Source organism: Danio rerio, chromosome 4 (genome assembly GCF_052040795.2).
Source record: "Danio rerio strain M-AB ecotype USA chromosome 4, GRCz13ab, whole genome shotgun sequence".
In the NCBI taxonomy this organism is placed as follows: domain Eukaryota; kingdom Metazoa; phylum Chordata; class Actinopteri; order Cypriniformes; family Danionidae; genus Danio; species Danio rerio.
In genome coordinates, this window is record NC_141024.2 from 36,990,623 (window position 1) to 37,010,401 (window position 19,779).

Sequence of the window (19,779 nt, forward strand, 5' to 3'; positions counted from 1 at the left end):
GGCTTTTTGCGTTTAAAAGAAAGGAGTTGATTATAGCCTACATGGCTTTTTTTCTCTCGCCGCCATCAATCGCCACTGGTTTGCATGGTTCGGGACCTGTGGAGCTGCACATTGATGGATTTGCTCTTCAGTGTTTGGATTCTTCGCGGTGAAAGTGTTAAAACACTTTTTAACACTCAAAAAACTACAAAAAGCTTAATACAAATTAATTGGTTCACATTTCTCGGTCGGCAAAAATCCAGAATGTTCCCAGATGTCAGACTGGGTTTTCCAACAAGAATCAGGGTTGAACTTGAACTTGCTGTATCGCGTCTAATATTATATTCTAACAGAAATGTAATACTTAACATAAAGGTAACATAACGGTAATTTATGTTTAAAGGTGCGTGACATCACGTGCTACCACCGGGGGCAATGGACAACCGCGGTGGCGCTGTGGTCACAGTGACCATCACAGCCCTACCAATGCCTAAGCAGTATAACACTGTTTTTAGGATTTAAAAATACATTCTCTAAAAAAAGTCTCAAGCAAAAAGATTTCAATGTCGCCACCTGCTGGTACGTGAAGAACATGTTTAATACTGACGAACTTTACACTCAAATCAGGGCCAGATTAAGAACACATTAGCCGCATCTCCACTATCGGGCCAGTGTGAGCCAGGGCTTTTATCAGGCCGGACCAATTGCCTGGCAGGTTGAGTAATGAGGCCAAAGTCATGTCGCGTTTCCACTGTCGGGCTAGTAGCTCGCAGCGCGTCATGCAAACATTGCCCCCAGAACGTCCCCCGAATCAAACGTCACACAACCCGCCCACTTCAGCGGTAATTAGGCAGATAAAACACACCGAGGAATCATCACGAAACCATTAAAATGAAGACAAATGACACGTTACTGTACAGCAGTAAATTATATGTCTATACGCATAAACCTGTGAATTTCCATTTATTACATTTGTTTACTCACCGACCGACTGTTGGCATTGTGCATCGAGTGCTCTCGCCACTAACAGAGCGACCCAACACAGAGAGCGCACACATCCATAATATAAAGCTACAGAAATTCTCCGTTATAACTCAGTATGAAATGTATTTTATAACATCCTTGGTTTGATAAACGATGTGTTAAGTGTTTCAGCACATAAGAGCAAGTAGCCTAATAAAATACAGCCATATTTGTTGCGCTCTGCAGCATTCACTAAAGCTCTTCATTTAAAGTTTCATTTATAAATTTGACCACGTCATATAAAAACATAAACACTTGTTTGAGGATATAGAACACATTTTGTGCTTGGACTTTCCCCAATGCGTTTAAACCGGCGCAGCACAGGACTGAGTGACAAAAAAAAGTAGTCTAGATTCTGCTTTCACTCAACCAAAAATGCCCTGTTTGCATGGTGTGATTAATATCATTGTATCCAAATACTTTATAAATAATATTTCAAACCTTCTACAATATTTATTGTTTTTAGAAAATATCTAAAATCTTTTTTTTTTTCAGACAGGTCTTTGTAAAATGAAAGTTATATGTGGCCTTAAAACGGTTTGATTTATGTATTGTATATAGGCTACCTACATTGTTCTAGCTAGCTTTTGTTTATTTTATATTGGTTTATTTATTTTATGAGATTTTATTATATCCGATATTTGTAATTCTTTAAATTATATTTCAATATAGCTTAGGCTATTCTATCAAGATATGACACTATATTGTTTAAAGTCTACGAAAGTGGGCACGTAATTCATAAAGTTTTATGTCTTTCTGTTGTATTCATGTTGTGTATTATCTCGAAAATAAAAAGAAAAAATAAGAAAAAAGCGGCCTGCGGCATCAACAGAGCTGTGAAGGGAGTGCTCTTTTTCTCGGTCTCACACGCACATACAGGCATTTAAACGTGCACAAACACACCTTTAAAACTTGACAAACTCTCGAAAACCTTTACTGTCTGCTGTGTCTTTAATATGGTGTAAAGATTATTATGCGTTATTGAAACATCAAGGAGGACACAGCAAAGAATGTCATTATAAATTAAAACTACTTTATTATTTTATGCAGCAGCCTTACATTTAAAAGGGAAACATAAGGGTGATCATACGCAAAAAGACCCCAGACTATAAGGCTAGATGTTTTCTTTCCCTTATTTCTTTATTTGTTTGGCGCATGTACTCATGTGTGATCAGAAAACTGCCCGACTCTCCTTTCACACCGCTCTGAAGCCCCAGCTGGCCCTCCTTGGCCCAAGGTATTCGGCGGGCTGAAAAGGCCGGCCGCTGGCCCCAAGAAAGCCCCGATTTGGCCCGATAAGGCCTTGGAAGTGACTGTGGAAACGCGACTGGCCTTGGCTCACCCTGGCTCGCTCGCTTTAGGCGCGATATAGGAAACGCAGCTATTGAGCCCAGGGGCTATAGCAAATCCTATATATATATGAATACAGTTGAAATCTGAATTATTAGACCCCCTGAATTATTAGCCCCCTGTTTATTTTTTCCCTAATTTCTGTTTAACAGAGAGCAGATTTTTTTTAACACATTACTGATCATAAAAGTTTTAATAACTTATCTCAAATAACGGGTTTCTTTTATCTTTGCCATGATGACAATCAATAATATTTTACTAGATATTTTTCAAGACACTTCTATACAGCTTAAAGTGACATTTAAAGGCTTAACTAGGTTAATTAGGTTAACTAGGCAGGATAGGGTAATTAGGCAAGTTATTGTATAATAATGGTTTGTTCTGACAGGAAACAAACCAGGAAAAATATAGCTAAAAGGGGCTAATAATTTTGACCTTAAAATGAGGTTTAAAAATATTAAACTGCATTTATTCTAGACGAAATAAAACAAATAAGGCTTTCTTTAGAAGAAAAAATATTATCAGGCATACTGTGAAAATGTCCTTGTGTAACAGGGTTAAAATAATGTTTAATTGTCTTTCACCAAAATGGGTTATTTTGTTTATTTTGTGGCTGTTGACAGACCTCTTGTGGCAACAGTGTGTAATTGTTTCTTTCACCTTTCACCTGCAAAGCCCCGCCTACTGCAGAAAATGGTTGCTGAATGCAGAAAGGCGGTAGGTAAAATGTGCTCCAGCTAAATGTGACAAATTTTGTATTTTAACACATATTAATAACACATACAAGTCCAATATGAACATTAAGTGATGTTTTAGATCAAATCTGTCAAGTGATTGCCGTGTGTGACAAACTTTGTGTGGTTTAATTTGCTCATGCTATGTGTAGCTGGAATGATGACATTAATATGTGCAGGGGTGATTTCTTACTATTTGTTTGGTTTTTTTAGATGCATGTTTAAATGCATACTGTTGCCAGAGGATGTATATTTCTGTTACAGGTATGTTGAACTTTTGTAAATAAATAATGTTTTGTTAAAATGACTTTATGTGGCAACACAGCAGAAAATGGTTGCTGAATGCAGAAAGGCGATGCATGGGACTTCCGGTGTGGCGGCGAAGCTGATGGCTGTGTGAAAGAACCTCTCTTAATCGGTTGATTCAAAATCCCCTAGAAGATTCACGCAAGAAAACGAAGACAAACTGAAAATTAACATGGAAGGGGAGAAGCACAAAAGGGGTAAAAACAAGGTAGGCTCGAAGCGGGAAAAAGGAGAAATAACCGATGATACTGACGGCGGTGAAGAGAGCCGCGAAAATAATGGCGGTGCTGGAAAGGCCAACGTGGAAGCAGCTAACTCGGATATTAGTGCTATTAGAGATGACATCCGAGCATTCAGAGCGGATCTTAAAAATGATATGAATGACTTTCGACTCTCTCTTCGGGAAGATATGCGTAAGGAGCTGATCGAATTTAGGGGGGAAATTAATCAGAAACTTAAAAATCTCTCAGACGATCTACAAGCCGCCAACTCCAGAATGACTGAAGCAGAAGAACGTATAACTGATATTGAGGAATGGGACGCGGCGGCTGGTGACGCTCTCTTTAGAATGTTAGAGAGCCAGAAAGAGTTGCAAACAAAGTTAACCGACTTAGAAGTTCGCTCGAGGCGCAATAACCTCCGTATCTACGGAATCCCGGAGGGATTCGAGGGAAGCAACCTGATGGAGTTCGTAACGAGACTAATTAAAACGGAGCTCGACCTGCCACTAACAGACTTGGAGATCGGTATACAGCGATGCCACAGAGCACTTGCCCCAAAGCCCCCCCGCGATGCACCGCCGAGATCACTGGTAATTTGCTTTCTACAACACAGAGTAAAAGAACAGGTGCTACACACTGCATGGAAAAAGAAAGAAGTCCGACTTGAAGGAAAGAGGATTTATTTTGACCACGATTATCCTCCGGAGATATTAAAGAAAAGAAAGGCATACGCGGGGATATTAAAAGAGCTCAAAATTAAAGGGATTCGGTTCCAAACTCCACACCCGGCCAAACTGAAAGTTTTCTTTGGAGATGGCACCCAGATCTACGAGAGCGCGGCAGAAGCTGCAAAAGATTTGAAGAAAAGAGGATTTTCTGTGGGAAATGTGGAACAAGACCCCGAAGAACCGAAACGCCGAAGTCTCCCTAACGTTACCTGGGAAAGAACAAGCACAAAACGTCATCGCAAATCAGTGGACCAAGAACGGATTAGGGAGAAGTTACAGAACTTTCATCGCGTCGCACATGAATCGTCTGAAAAGTGAATATATTATTCTCACCGAGAAATAACGTAAGTGACTGCATAAAAGACATTTGGACCATACTATTACTAAGCCTTTAACCGAACACTGAGGAGCTGAATGCTTATTAAGGCATATGACGCGTTACTTCCTTTCGGACAATAACATATTTTGATTAAAAATAAGCAATCGATGGAGCAGTTATTTTATCTCCTATATTTTCGTTTAAGTTTGATTATCTAATTGAGCCTACCAAGGATGAATAGAGAAACCGATTAAGCAAGAGCAGATTTTTCTGATAAACTTTTCTTTTGCACCAAAGAGAGGCCCTTGACGGTCACAGGGACATTCTCTCAACTAGAAGGTTATAACTATAACCTGGGACTTGGAAGCCCTTTTTTCTCATACAGTTTGTCTTGTTATGAATGTTCATACTTTGTTTGTTAGGTTGTTGTTGGAAATGTTTTATAAAAGTGAGCGGTTTAAAATGAATATATATGCGTGGTCAGGAATATAAATTAGTCACGTTGAATGTCAATGGCATACATAGTCCAATTAAAAGAAGTAAGATAATTGCGAAAATGAAACAAGAAAAAATACAAATAATTAATTGGCAGGAGACACACCTATCACCTCAGGAACACGAGAAATTAAAGGGATTTGGCTTTCAAAATACTTTCTATTCATCGCATAAATCAGGACGTAAGAGGGGGGTAGCTATTCTGATTCCTAATTCAGTGAACTTTGAACTTATATCAGAAATTAAAGATAAAGAGGGTAGATATATTTTAGTTAGGGGGAAATTAGATAATAAAGAAATTACATTATTTAATGTGTATGCTCCACCAGGAAGTACCAAAACATTCTTTAAGAAAATATTTAATTTGATAGTCACAGAGTCACACGGTACTTTGATAGTAGGTGGGGACCTAAATGTTCACATTGAACCCAGACTTGATGCAACTGGTCCCAACAGAAAGAAAACTTCAAATGCTAAAATGATACAAAGACTGCTTAAAGAACTTGGCATGTTCGATATATGGAGAGAGTTTCACCCTAAGGAAAAACAGTTTACCTTCTATTCAACATGTCATGCAATGTACTCAAGAATTGATTATTTATTCATGAATAATTCAGATAGACATAGAATTAAAAACTGTAGTATAGGGATTAGAGATATTTCTGACCACTCCGGGGTATATCTAACCTTATATTTAGATAACCAGCAAAAAGAGACACTCTGGAGACTTAACACAGCAATTTTGAATGATAAAACTATACAGAAACAAATTCAGACTGAGTTTGATCTATATATCCAAAGCAATGACAATGGAGAAGTGTCTCCGAGTACCTTATGGGATGCTGCGAAGGCAGTAATTCGTGGTAAAATTATTTCCCTCACTGCTTATCGTAAAAGAGAAAAACAGAAAAAATTATTAAACCTCCAAAAGGAAATAAAAAATCTGGAAACAAAACATATTAAACAAAAAGACCCACAAATATTGATAAGATGAAATAAAATTAAACAAGACCTAAATAAAATATATGATGAAGAAATAGAAAAACAATGTAAATTCGCTAAACAAAGATATTATGAGATAGGACCTAAAGCAATGAAATTATTATCCTGGAGGATACGAAAACAACAGTCTAAAAACACAATCTATAAAATAAGGAATCCTAAAACTCAAAAGGTGTGTACTGAGTTAAAAGACATTCAGAAATCTTTTGAACTATATTACAAAGACTTATACACCCAACCAACTAGAGCAGAAACTGGGATTATAAAGAGTTTTTTGGATTCACTAGACCTACCGTCAATAGGGGAACAACAGAATAAAGCATTGTTAACTGAAATAACTATAGAAGAATTGGATAGTGCTATATCAAAACTGAAAGCAAATAAAACACCAGGAACTGATGGATATCCATCAGAGATGTATAAAACATTCAAACCTCAAATAACACCCATGCTCCTCAAATGCTTTAATTATGTACTAAGAGGTGGAGAAATTCCAATCTTGGCAGGAAGCTGTGATTTCAATTATTCCAAAGCAGGGAAAGGATAAGAATGAATGTAGCTCATACAGACCAATTTCTGTCTTAAATGTGGACTACAAGCTATTTGCTTCTATATTATCAAAGAGACTGGAGGTTGTCATTTCTGAATTAGTAGATTTAGACCAAACTGGTTTTATACAAAACAGACAGACGCAGGATAACTTAAGGAGAACATTACAAATAATGAGTCATATTACAACAGAAAATATAAGTGCAATGTTGTTAAGCCTAGATGCTGAAAAAGCATTTGATTCTGTTGGATGGGATTACTTGTATCAGGTTCTGGCAAGATTTGGCTTTAACAATAAATTTATTGAATGCATTAAAGGGCTATATCTATCACCAAAAGCTAAAATAAAAATTAATGGCCATCTGTCCAAAACTTTTTACTTGGAAAGAGGGACACGCCAGGGCTGCCCTTTAAGTCCTACTTTATTTGCATTGTTTATCGAACCCCTGGCCCAAGCAATAAGAGAAGAGCCAGAAATAAAAGAGATCGTAATTAAAAAAGAGGAACATAAGATCTGTATGTATGCAGACGATGTTCTCCTGTTTTTGGCAAATCCTAAATCTAGTATTCCTAAATTAATGTCCCTCCTAAACACAATTAACTTCTATTCTGGATATAAGATAAATATTCAAAAAACGCAAACTCTTACTTACAATTTTAGACCAAATTTAGAAATGAAATTTTTTGCTGCACAATTAAAACCTTTACTATGTTGGTGTATACAAAGCTATGAGTCTAAATGGAAAACACTAGAAACTACACAAATAGATCAACCTTTACAATCCTTAATTGGTAATAAAAATCAAGCAGAAAAGTACTACAGTAGATTGAGTACTTGGACCGTGTTTTCTTTGAAGTTATGGTTTAGAATACTGAAGAAATTACAATTAGAAAAGCATAATGGGATATTAAGTTGGATAGCATTCGACCCGGACTTTCAACCGTGTACACTAGATAAGAGATTTAAACAGTGGGTTTGGAGAGGAATCACATCATTCAGTTCGGTGACCTCTAATGGACACTTTATGAGTTATCAGACCTTATCAGATACATTTGGCCTGGACAAGCAGGACTTTTACAGATACTTGCAAGTTAAAGATTACTTTAATAAAAAAATTAAAAATAAATTTAAGGATGATTCTAATTTGATCACAGTATTTGCGGATGCATACATAAAAGAAGAAAACAAAAAACTGGTCTCTAAATTATATGAATGCATACAAAACAGTAAGACTCATTCATCAATTTACATAAAACAAAAATGGGAGAAAGAGTCAAACCAACAAATAACAGAAGAAGACTGGACAGATATGTGTGTCACACATGCAAAAACCACAAACTCGAGAGCTTGGAGAGAGTTTGGATGGAAAAATTTGTTCTTCATAACTCCTAGACTGTCTGCATTGCGTACAGGTGTTGAAAGTTTGGGCTCTTGTTGGAGACAATGTGGAACCTCAATGGCTAACCATTTTCATGTTTTTTGGGCTTGCCCAAAAATACAAACCTTCTGGAGTGAAATAGCGACTGAAATAAAAAAGATAATCGGAGAAGAATTGGACTACTCATTTATAACATTATACCTTGGGAAAATACCAGAAGTTTTTCCAACTATTGACAAGTACCTAATTCAAATCCTTTTGGTAAGTAGCAGAAAAGCCATAACTCGAAAATGGTTGCATGCTGACCCCCCGACAAGGGCTCAATGGATAGGAATTGTAAAGGAAATACACTGTATGGAGAGACTCACTTTTAATCTAAGATTTGACTTAAAAAAGTATACCAAGTACTGGAAAAAATGGTCTGAATATGTCATTGTAAATAATCTGTGATAATGTATGTCAAACGTATCATGACTTGATTTTGTAACTCTTCCAACAACCACTTTTGTTCTGGGTTTTTTTTTTTTTTTTTTTTTTTTGCTTATTTATCTATTTATTTTGATGAGGTTAATTTAATATTTTTATACGTGTATGTATGTAGATGTACGTGTGTTGTATTGGCCTATATAGGTTTGTATGCATATGTATATTTATGTATATATGTATTTTTTTTTATTTGTTTTGTTCCTACTGGTTATGTTCCTAAAAAAATCAATAAAAAGTAAGTAAAAAAAAATAATAATAATAATAATTTCCGAAAGCAAATTAAAGTGTCAGGCTGAAGAGATTATTTATGATATCATAGCCATCCTTTCCTGCTTGTTTTCTAATTCAATATCATATTAGTTATGTGTGAGAAATAAATAATATACATAAATGAGACCATTGAAGCTCCAATAATATAAAGTAAAAACAATATTTACAATGAGAATGTTTGATCTATGGCAGAACTTAAAAACACACAGACATCAATAATTAGTCTTTGAATCTCAATGATGGTGACAAACAAAAAAATAAAAATCAAGTAAAAAAAACACTACTGAAATATCACCTCCCAAAAACAACAAAATAAAGGAAAAGAAAGAGATTGTAAGAACATAAAGCTGCATAATTTATTCATGCTGCAATGCATGCTGGGAGCTTTGTACTATGCTGGCACCCAGCATGCATTAAGGCATGAACTATGCAGCTTTTTTTTTTTTTTTCAGCAACCACGGTTGAGGTTCATATCCTGATTCTTGATGCCTGTGTGTCATAAAGAGTAATCTGGAGCTTGAATGTTTAGTGCATGACACTCTAATTATTAATTGCATCCTAATTTTTTGTTGAATTTTCTATGAAGAGTAGCAGACTGCCAGAAGTATTGTTCCATGCAGTTTTAATACAACTATATTTGCATATCTTTATGAACCAACTTATTAAACACCTGAAATTAAATCTTTAACAATTAAGCATAAACAGTATAGTTTCTCTTGACCTTTCTTGCTATAGCTAATGAGTTTTAGAAACACAGCTATAACAGTCAGAGAAACATTAGGATATAAGAGTAAAGCTTCAAGAGCTCAAATAAGCAGCCTCTGATCTCTATGATGGTGAGATCAAATTAAATATTTTTAATAAAAAAAATATTCTTACAGAAATGAAGTCAAACTGTAATCAGTGAAGCTGCTTATACTATTATTTAATGGAGTTGTTTATTCCTCTGTTTTAATTCAGTTGGTTTGGTGTGAGGCTGTGTCTGTAGTTTTATTTCTTCCTTCAATTTCTTATTCCTTCAGTGATTGTGCTTCTTAACAGCAGGTGTTCAACAGCAGGTGTCTGAATTCACTTATTTGTGGTCATTCCCTCTGTCTAGTGGACTAAACTAATTGACTAATTTAAGGGCCAGGTGAATGAGGGTGTAGGGCGAGATTTCAGACACTCTGATTAGTTTCTCAAATACAAGGGTTTTCTACAAAGGTAGATACATGTTACTCTGTGACAAGGAGGGAAATCAGCTTCTAACGCAGAGAGGGTTATTTTACCTTTATCTAACTCTATAATTTTAACACTTTACTCTGAATTACCACAACACTTGAAATTTAACACCAATGAATTTGCTGTGTAGACATGACTGTAATACTCTACAAGCTGTATCTTCTGTCTGTCCTCACCCCATAACCCTCACAGAAAACTGAAGCTGATCACAAAAGAGCTTTCTAGTGTCTTTTTAAAGCCATTCAGTGTAAAAGCACAAGGCCAGTGCTGCTCCACATACTTGAGTTTGTCCAGTGTGTAGTTTGGATCCTCCAGTTGTTCAGAGAGCAGCTTGACTCCTGAATCTCCTGGATGAATGTAGCTCAGATCCAGCTCTCTCAGGTGTGAGGGGTTTGAAGTCAGAGCTGAAGACAGAAAACCACAGCCTTCCTCTGTCACCATACAGCCAGACAATCTACAAACACAGCAATAGTCCACATCACACAGTTGGACAATCACACATCTCTTTGTGTTGTGAAGATGCAGACTGCTGTTTCTGCTCATGTCAACAGCAGTGATGAACACACACATCCTGATTAGCTCTCCTTATTGATCGAGCCCTCACATCAGCAAACACACTCATACATTCAACAAGGACTCGACATCATCTGTAGAAGTGTACAGAGCAAAGACATTGTTCATAATACACCACATCAAGCTGTAAAGTCTGCTGTGAGGAGGAGGAAGACACACTTGATCATCTTAAAGTCATGTATTAAGTGCTGCTATTCAATGATCCTCCACATAGTTGGATTGTTTTTGTCATGTGAGGGACATTCTACAATACTGATTCAGGATTATTTGTAATGATCAATAATGATGAGCAAAGTAACACTGTAGGATCATATTAGGGTATTAAAGGCAGACAAACAAATAAATCACACTGTTGTTTCCCAGATTTAATCCTATGAACATTTTCCCATTCTTAAACGCATTACTTATTGAAGAATCCACTAAATAAATGCAGGATAATAAACCAACAGATCATTTTCGGCAGATCACAATCATCTGTGGACATTTATAAAGTTAAAGTGAAGTTACATCTGACATTTCACTTTCACATTCACACTTCAGCAGAGAATGAAGAGAATAGCAAACCTGTAAACCCAGCTGAGCAGTGTTCATCTAGTGTCAGAGATCATACATACCTTTTACAGTGTTGATGCTTGTAAAATCATCAATCATCAAAATGAGTGATCGTCCTCTTTACACTCTTAATTGTGCAATAGTTTGTGCACATCAATAATGTATCATCTTAATGTGGTTTTATAGTTGATTTTAAAAGATTATAAGTGTGTTGTGTAGATGATCAACACCTAGATGCAGGATTAAAGCTGGCTGTATGACTGTAAGACATTTACTCAAATGTTACAGAGGTCTGAAATGTGTAATCAGGTGTAGAGCTGGGTGATGTCAAACAATATTTATCAATAATCGCCTTTAAAGACATCTTGATATCTGATAATCTTGTCCCTTCCTCATCTGTCATGAGACATGCCACCGACCTGCACACACACACACACACACACACACACACACACACACACACACACACACACACACCCACACCCACACACACCCACCCACCCACAATCTCTGAAGAGGAATAACTGGAGAAGAAAGAAGCGCTGGTGAACTCCTCTGAATGACCAAAACACCCAGGCGGGACAGAGCAACAGACAGATGCTGAGCTGCTTATCTTGGAGGATGGCCAGCACAAACTCAATGCAGCTTCACACTCTCGTCCAGCCCTACATCACAGCATCATCAAGACGCATTTATTAACTAGTAAAACTGTGGACAAGCAAATATGATACAGCCTATAGATACTGTCTAGCCAGTGCTCAGACTAATATGTGTGTAATGTGTTGAGGCCGCAGCTCATGATTGGCCATCCGCTTTCTCTTTCACTCACACATTCCTCTCCAAAGCGTGTGAGAGGTCTAAACCTCAGATTATACTCATGAGCAAAAGGCCCGATCTCTCCTTCACATGTCTGGTGCTTTGATTGGTTTATTTGTGTGTTAAAGTCATTCTAGATGTCTGTCAGCCTGTTCCTGTGGGTGAGATGGAGCGACTGACACATGAAATAAAGCTTTAGCATATGCATTCATCTACAATCTAAAGGGAAGTGTCGTGTTATTACTAGACCATCTACACTTACAGACTGGACCGACATTTACTTGATCACTTCACTAGATTATCTTCCCTCAATAATGTGGATTATCTAATCTAACCTGATCTAATCAAATCCACATCGCCCAGCCCTAATCAGGTGTCCAGACTTTAAAAATGCTCCCTAAATGTGCAGATATCAGACATACATTATATTATATCACTTTCACTGCTTTCTAACCTGTGTGAATGCTAACTCTTATGTTTAGGATGGAACATGCTAGCAGTGTACGTTAGCTAGCTCTCGGCTAAACATCACTTCTATTAGTTTAGCTTTAGCAGAGAGGAGTCTTAAGAAATAGAGCGGTGTCCCACATGTGTCTGAGTGACATTGACTGATGCGCACTTGAACAGGGCACTCATATGGAGGAGGAGCAATAAGACACAGCCGTAGACAAGTGTATCACACGAGAGTGTCAATGTCCATTCTAGACTCACAGTGGATTTAACAGTGATGTTACCTGTTTTCCAGACAAACACACTCAACCAATGGCTATTGCTGGACCAAGTTCATGTCTGAATATTAGCGAGTCCTAGACTATAGAAAGAAACGTCTTGAGTCTGGACTCGAGTACTACAGCCCTGACAGTCACAAACTTCAGCTTGTAGATCAAACTTTAGTGTATAAAGAGCAACAGAAAATGACCTGATCTTCATTTGTATATTATATTGTGGACGATGATGTAAATAAACTAAAACAAACACAAACCCGCTCTCTTAATGTCTCTTTCACCAGCCTGACAGTCACATTCACACTCATGGAGCATTAGGGGACTTTTATTCTGTCAGCTGAGAAACACCTGATCAATAATCATGAGCGCTGACTCTCCTTCACACACAGCCTTTCTGACAGAAGATCTTCAGTCAATAAATTGCTTCATGTGAATGAGTAATCAGGGTTATTTTCAGATGCATGTGTAGTAAATACATGAGTTTACCAGGTCCCTCACAGTAAACTCCTGAATACAGGCTTATAGTGTGTCTTCATATTATTGTAGTGGTTTAGATAATAATAAGAGTGTCGTGAGACTTTTATATGTTTACAAGAAACTGCAAACTGAACAAACAGCAGAGCACGTCTAAACTTCACCAGGACACAACAAATATACATATGAAAAATATAAAATATGAATAAATAAATCAGAGGTAATTCATTAAAAATATCCTTAAAATAAACGCATTCCTTTAACTTTATGTCATATTTTGGTATATAATATACTCAGTAATACTTTTAGATATATTTACAGATAAACATACATTAGTATAGTTACGATTGAAATCACAACCCTGTAAATGTTTAGTTTCTTTTTCTGCCAATACACTGAAGGGGGCTCCACATTTGGTAACCCAATATGAAATCTTGTTGTAGTTATTATTAAGTGGAGAATCATTTACCTCAGTGTCTCCAGTTTACAGTGTTGACTCTTCAGTCCATCAGAGAGAAGCTTCACTCCTGAATCCTGCAGCTCATTGTTACTCAGGTCCAGCTCTCTCAGCACACAGTTTGAGGATTGTAGAGCTGAAGACAAACTCTCACAGCACTTAACAGTGAGATTACACGTGACCAATCTGAGAAAAATGAATAATAATAATAATAAAAATTACAATGTAATTTTTAATAATTTGTTTAACGCAGTACATAAATATAATCAATCCATCCGTCAATCAGGTGTTTATACTCAGACCTCAGTGTCTCCAGTTTACAGTTTGGACTCTTCAGTCCATCAGAGAGAAGCTTCACTCCTGAATCCTGCAGGTCATTGTTACTCAGGTCCAGCTCTCTCAGGACACAGTTTGAGGATTGTAGGGCTGAAGACAAACTCTCACAGCACTGAACAGTGAGATTACAGCGCTGTAGTCTGTGTGGAGGACAGTAAAATACATTGTATAGTGTGTGTGAGTGTGTATGTATTTATTAGTCCCCGTGAGAGTGATTTCTCCTCACAGGGAAAAGGAAAACACTCCTTTAACTATTCAGAGTTACTTTAATTGATTTAATTTGTCCTTTTAAAGAGAAGATCTCTGGACCAAAATGAGTCGGCCAGACAGATTTATTTGCTATTTCTGAGCAGAATTTTGTAAAAAAAAAAAAAATGTGCAGATTTATGCAGAACGTCTTAAAAGAGTAGCAATCATAACAAAAAACTTATTGTATATATATAAAAAAACTTCTTAACTGTTATTTAAGGTTCACAATGCAAATCTATTTAGATCCTCATAATTGTTAAATAAAGCAAGACTCTCATATAATATAAAGACAGAAAATATGACTTTACAAACTGTATTGTAAATAAATCACATGAAAATTTTCATATTAGTCAATAATATTACTGAAATTAATTTAAAAACTGACGGAATATAACTTTACACACATTAACATTAGTAAATAAAGAGACTCAGTGATGGGCTGAACATCTGCAGAAACACAGCTCATTTACAGATGCCCCAAAAACACCAAAGAACACCAATCAATGATCATTGGAGAAATTCACAGCAGAAATTACACTAAAGAGCAATATTATATCTAACATAACGCTCTGGTTACTAAAGTAACCCTGTTTCCCCTTCGGATGGGGAACTTCAATGCTATTAGTGGATTTATTCATTAATCCACGAATTGGGGGATTTCGTTTCAGAAAGCCAATCGTCTGAAAGAGTATACAACGGGCCAATGAAATGCCAATGAATTGGCAGCGTAAGCTTGCGCACATGTGCCTTATTGCCAATTATCTCCGCATGTAAGCACAGGTGAAGCAAGGAAACGCCATCCTTTTAAGCTGAAGAGACTGATACACACAGCAAAGGAACAGTCATTATGGCAATGCTAGGCTTACTTTAGTAACCAGAGCGTTCCCCTTCGGATGGGGAACTTTAATGCTATTAGTGGATTTATTCATTAATCCACGAATTGGGGGAATGTATGGAAAACGCCATAATGACTGCACCTTGCCTTCGCCTTCGATGAGAGGATAGCCAGGCATAGCATGAGCGCTCCTGCATCAAAGAGAGGCACGGTCTTCCAACATGATCCCTGGCCCTTACTTATCCCACTTCAAAAGAAGTTTTACAGATTTAGATATATTTTTTGGGAAGTCGCAAGGGTCTAGATAATTCTAGGAAAATACGACAGTACGTTGGGAAAGCGGGCAGTCCAGGTAGAGAGGAAGCTGCAGAGGCCATCTGCGACCCAATGGGGGAGAATGATGACAAAAAATACATATGGACTAGCCCTGAAAAGGGGGAGTATGCATATAATAAGATGGTTGGCGGAGAGGGAAGACACGGGTCCACCGTGAGGAGGGACTGAAAAGTGGCTGAATACGCATATGGGATCAAGCATAGCAGGCACCTATACCCAAAACGCGGGCTGACCAGCGGACAGACCTACAACGTGGTGGGCCAGCAAGTGACTCCTCCGCTGAGTCAGTGCTGGGGGCCTCAGAGAAATCTGCAGGGCTTACCTGACGAGGAACTTTACTGACAGATAAAAAGGTGCACGTATCACCGTGTTAGGCGCAGCGAGCGTGTTTCAACACCTTCATCGAATTGTTTCCTCAATCACCAAGGGTTACCTAATACCCTTGAGGAAACTGGCTCCTTGGCTCGGCTCGCCTTGGCTCTGATAAGCGAGAGAGATGGCATCCACTATCCAGTGGGCCAACCTTTGTTTCGATACGGCACTTCCCTGCTGCCGACCGCCATAACAGACGAAAAGCTGCTCAGATGATCTAAAGCGCGAACTGGAAAAAGTAAGGAAAGGGCTGGGTCTGCCTCCTCTGGGGGCAGCGATTGCAGGCTCACTAACCCGCGAATACCCCCCATGCGGTTGATATACGCCACCGCCGCCGTACTGTCTGTCCTGACCAGCACGTGTTGCTGCTCCAGCACCGGAAAAAAATGGCGGAGAGCGAGGAACACTGCCAAAAGCTCCAGGCGATTGATATGCCAATGCAACTGGGTTCCTTTCCACAGCCCCCCAGCTTGTGTTGGAAGCATCTGTTGAGACAACAACATGACTGGACGCCTGTCCTAGAGGCACTCCGGCCTGTAGGAATGAGGGGTCGTTCCAACGGCTGAGGGCGCGGCGACACAGTGCAGTAACAGAGACTCGGTGTGTGCCCGCGTGCTATGCCCGTCTGGGGACTCGATCGTGAAGCCAGAGCTGGAGTGGTCTCATATTGAGTAATCCGAGCGGCATGACAGCGGCTGCGAATGCCATATGCCCCAGGAGCCTCTGAAATAATTTCAGTGGGACCACTATTTTGCTGTCGAGCTCTCTCAGACAGTTCAGCATCAGCTGAGCGCGCTCTCCGGAGAGGCGTGCTGTCATGGTGACAGAGTCCAGCTCCAACCCAAGAGATCCTCTGCACGGGGCGAGTTTGCTCTTTTCCCGGTTGACCTGAAGCCCCAACTGGTGGAGGTGCCGGAGCACCTTGTCTCTGTGCATAATCAATTGCTCGTCAAGATAATTGAGTATGCGGATGCCCGAGAGCCGAAGGGGCGCTAAGGCACCCTCCTCGAGTTTGGTGAAGACCCGCGGAGACAGAGAGAGCCCGAAGGGGAGGACCTTGTATTGCCACGCTCGACCTTTGAATGCAAACCGCAGAAATTGATGGTGGTGGGGAATAATGGAGACATGGAAATATGCGTCCTTCAGGTCTATTGCTGCAAACCAATCCCGAGGATGAACGCACCGGAGGATGCGCTTCTGCGTGAGCATTCTGAACGGCAGCTTGTGCAGACAGCGGTTCAAAACGCACAGATCTAGGATTAGCCGTGACCCACCGCTCTTTTTGGGTACAATACAGTACGGGCTGTAAAACCCGCTCTACATCTCGGCTGGAGGGACCGGCTCGATTGCATCCTTCACCAGGAGGACAGCAATCTCGTCTAGCAAGACAGGGGCGGACAGGGGGCTGACTCTGGTGAAATACACACCCGTGAACTTGGGGGGCCGTTTCACGAACTGGATCGCATAACTGGGTCTAATTGTGCATATGAGCCACCGCGAAGGGCTGACCCGCGCTAACCAGACAGGCAGGCAGAGCTCTCGCTAATGGACTCATCACTACAATCGCTGACGTACCAGCAGTGGGGCAGCGCAGAGTGGGTGTGCTGATCCGGGTAGCGCAAGGGTCCCGCGGAAGAGCTGGAGGCGAGCGATTCGCTCTCACTCCGCACCCTAACTCCGGAGAGGGGGCTCGAGGGGTGGGGGAAAGGAGACTATCCCCCAGCGCTCGTGAGCCACTGGCGAAGTGCACAGAGCCTGCGAGCTGGGAAGCAGAGCATCCCGTACTGGCAGGGTTCGTGCTATCACATCCGGGGAAGCGGAAAAGTGCTCTTTCATTGATGTTTTCGTGGCACTGAAAAGTATCGTTGGAATTGGGGCCCCGCCCTCCAGCGGGGAAGGAGCAAATTTTCTCTTCTCCGGATGACCTGTCTCAGGGACACTTCGCGGTCCGTTTACCGGACTTAACGGCGCCCTGGGCAGGGGGGCTGCCTGCTTCCGAGGTACTCGACGCGCCCGCGTCGCCGGAGGAGCAGGCGGGGCAGCACTCGTAGGCGGACGCCCTGGGCGAGGAGCAGCAGATGTGGATGGTTCGGCGGGCCGAGCGGGCTTACGATCTCGCCGATAGATGACATTGCCCAGCGCATCCGACTGCTCTTTCACTGCCTTGAACTCCTGGGTGAATTCACTGACGGTGTCGCCGAACAGGCTAGCCTGGGATATGGGCGAGTCAAGAAAGCGAACTTTGTCGACTTCGCGCATATCGGCCAGGTTTAGCCAGAGGTGGCGTTCCTTGAAAACTAGTGTGGACATCGTCCTCCCCAATGCACACGCAGCGGACTTAGTGGTCCAAAAAACATAGTCGGTTGCGGTGCGAAGCTCGTGTAACAAGCCTGGGTTGGACCCACCCTCGTGCAGCTCGGCCAGCGCCTGGTAGCGCTGGTAGGTGGCCATCGCGTGCAAGTCGGAAGCAGCCTGGCCCGCAGCCTTGTAAGCTCTAGCTCCGAGGGAGGCAGATAACCTACAGGCTTTGGACGGGAGACTAGGCGGACCCCGCCAAGAAGGGGTGCCACGCGGACAAAGATTGACCACAATGGCGCACTCAACCGGCGGAATAGCTTCATACCCCCTGGCTGCTCCACTGTCAAGAGTGGTGAGGGTGGAGGAACATGCAGCACGGGCAGAGAAAGGTGCCCTCCAAAACTGCATGAGCCTACTGTGCACCTCCGAGAAGAAGGGGACGAGATGCTTTGAAGGCTTCGCCCTCTGGTCCTCTACGTAGAACCCATCTAGTCGGTCCAGCTGCAGAGCTGGGGGATAAACCATCTCCAACCCCACGGCCGAAGCAGCCCGGGAAAACACAGCTAACATGTCCATTTCAGGATCCCGTGGGCGACAGATTATCTCTCGCTGAAACCCTCAGATCTGCCCGAGTGCCCGCTGCAGTGCAGGGGACAGCTGGGGTGGTTCGCCCGTCACAAGGGCTAGCCACGATCTCAATTGCGCAACAGTCATGGCATCGCAATGACGACATGAACTGCCAGCGAGCACCGAATTAACATGCTGGACCCCCAAACATGCAACGCATTGCCCATCATCCGGAGATAGGAAACCACCGCATCCAGAAACGCACAGTCGGAGCGCATCCTGAAAAGGACGTGCTGCACGACTGTGTTGCTCTTTTAGGAAATAAGCAACTTATACGCACCCCTCTGGAGGACCAGACCCAAAGAACGCCAGGCAAGGGAGAATCCCAGCTCGACCCTCTGCCGCCGCGTATACCCACTCTGGACTGGGAGAACTCTCGTTCGCTCAAATTGTTGTAAAAAGCCGGAGGAACCCTCATCGACTCTCTGAGAAGCCTGTAAAGTCTCTGAAGCGAAAAGGATGGCGTTTCCTTGCTTCACCTGTGCTTATATGCGGAGATAATTGGCAATAAGGCACATGTGCGCAAGCTTACGCTGCCAATTCATTGGCATTTCACTGGCCCGTTGTATACTCTTTCAGACGATTGGCTTTCTGAAACGAAATCCCCCAATTCGTGGATTAATGAATAAATCCACTAATAGCATTGAAGTTCCCCATCCGAAGGGGAAACAGGGTTTCCTCATATTTGACTTCATACTTGAAATATAAAATATTCACAATAAATAAACAAGAATAAAATACATTACAGCATATGCTCATAACCTCATCATACTTTGTTGCATTTCACAATGTAAAAGTCATTTGTGGCAGCATTTATTTGATGAAAATGTTTTTATTTTACCTCAGTGTCTCCAGTTTACAGTGTTGACTCTTCAGTCCATCAGAGAGAAGCTTCACTCCTGAATCCTGCAGGTCATTGTTACTCAAGTCCAGCTCTCTCAGCACACAGTGTGAGGATTGTAGAACTGAAGACAAACTCTCACAGCACTGAACAGTGAGATTACAGCGCTGTAGCCTGTATAGAGGACAAAGAGCAACAAAATCAGCAGTAAGACATGAGCAGTGTT

The 19,779-nt window shown here is 40.8% G+C and overlaps 2 protein-coding genes and 1 long non-coding RNA gene across 13 annotated transcripts in view; all 3 read right to left on the reverse strand.

Moving 5' to 3' along the window:
• LOC148680292 (uncharacterized) overlaps positions 1-19,779 on the reverse strand; it is a 790,608-nt gene that overhangs the window by 494,259 nt on the left and 276,570 nt on the right. The gene's annotated exons all lie outside the window — the stretch shown is intronic.
• Positions 1-19,779, reverse strand: part of LOC141381693 (uncharacterized) — an 835,171-nt gene that overhangs the window by 124,517 nt on the left and 690,875 nt on the right. The gene's annotated exons all lie outside the window — the stretch shown is intronic.
• Positions 1-19,779, reverse strand: part of LOC108183843 (protein NLRC3-like) — a 40,564-nt gene that overhangs the window by 6,438 nt on the left and 14,347 nt on the right. For 8 of the 11 annotated variants that reach the window (XM_087245783.1, XM_087245786.1, XM_087245787.1 and 5 more), the window contains 4 exons: positions 19,554-19,727; positions 13,962-14,135; positions 13,672-13,845; positions 10,343-10,516 (listed from right to left, as the gene is read on the reverse strand). In XM_087245783.1, the coding sequence (XP_087101909.1) occupies positions 10,343-10,516; positions 13,672-13,845; positions 13,962-14,135; positions 19,554-19,727 (696 nt within the window). Of the gene's footprint in view, positions 1-9,295; positions 10,517-13,671; positions 13,846-13,961; positions 14,136-19,553; positions 19,728-19,779 lie in introns of those variants that run through there. The other 3 variants (XM_087245780.2, XM_088649673.1, XM_087245782.2) reach the window with 3 other exon arrangements.